Raw genomic sequence first — 999 nt, 5'->3', positions numbered from 1 at the left:
TAGAACTTACCATAACATGACAGCTGATGCAAGTGATAATTTAACAAAACTCCAGAGAGATTTGAAAGCTAACATAGAAAATCCAGTCCATGATTCAGGAAAAAACCCAGCAATAACATAGAAAATCTGAGCTAAAACCACGAGCCACCACGAGACGTTCCCTGCCATAGCAGCACCAAAAAGGCCATGTCCGAGCTTTGTCACCAGCACCCAATTCAATACAATATGAAATACCAATATGACAATATTGATTACTGTCATAACCCATATTTTGCTTTGAGCTTGTAAGAACTTCTGAACAGGAAAGTTCAACGCGTAAGCATAGAGTTGAGGAATCACCCAAATAGCGTACTTTCCTGCAACTTCTGAAATTTCTTTGTCCTGATGTAGTAGCTTCAATATTTGTGATGTGAATACATAAAAAGGTGTCAATAACAACGCTGTCGCTAGAGTAATCACACATGATCTTTGTAGATTTACGCCCAGCATATCAAATTGTCCTGCTCCAACAGCTTGTCCACAAAGTGTCTCAAGAGCACTTCCCATCCCTAACTAATATACAACACACATTTAACACACACAAAGAACAAAGAAAACATTCAATCCATATGAACACATAATTAAGTAACTAATTAAAAGTGCGTTCTCTCTAACAACTTATAGTAGCACAATCTAACAAACACATTGCGATTACTTACCATAATTCCAAAAACAAAACCTTCAACAACATTCTGAACAACAGAGATGGCTGCTAGCTCTAGAGAACCAAGATGTCCAACGAATGCAATGCTGACAAATCCAATGGAGAACTGAGAAACCGCGGTGATAATGGCAGGAGCAGCTATTTCCCATAACTTCTTGGATTCATTTAAGCTCTTTTTGCTCATCTTCTTAGCATCATCACAATCATCACCTTCAAATCTCCTTTCCATTTCAAAATTCCCCAATGGTTCTACTGCCATTGTAACAAAATCCCCTGTTTTCTTCCTCTGTTTTTTT

The 999-nt window shown here is 37.9% G+C and overlaps 1 protein-coding gene across 1 annotated transcript; it reads right to left on the bottom strand.

The window, feature by feature from the left end:
- Positions 1-10: 10 nt before the first annotated feature.
- On the bottom strand, positions 11-993 carry LOC102584841 (protein DETOXIFICATION 33-like; the record flags this gene model as incomplete). The annotated part of the gene is made up of 2 exons (XM_006368058.1): positions 699-993; positions 11-552 (listed from the first exon to the last, which is right to left on the bottom strand). Coding segments are annotated over exons 1-2 (806 nt in total), but the record flags the coding sequence as incomplete, so codon positions are not given.
- Between the last annotated feature and the right edge of the window lie 6 nt (positions 994-999).

Source organism: Solanum tuberosum, unplaced genomic scaffold (genome assembly GCF_000226075.1).
Source record: "Solanum tuberosum cultivar DM 1-3 516 R44 unplaced genomic scaffold, SolTub_3.0 contig01500, whole genome shotgun sequence".
Taxonomy (NCBI): Eukaryota; Viridiplantae; Streptophyta; class Magnoliopsida; order Solanales; family Solanaceae; genus Solanum; species Solanum tuberosum.
Note: the sequence above shows the minus strand (reverse complement) of the source record. Positions and strands in the feature narration are given on the sequence as shown.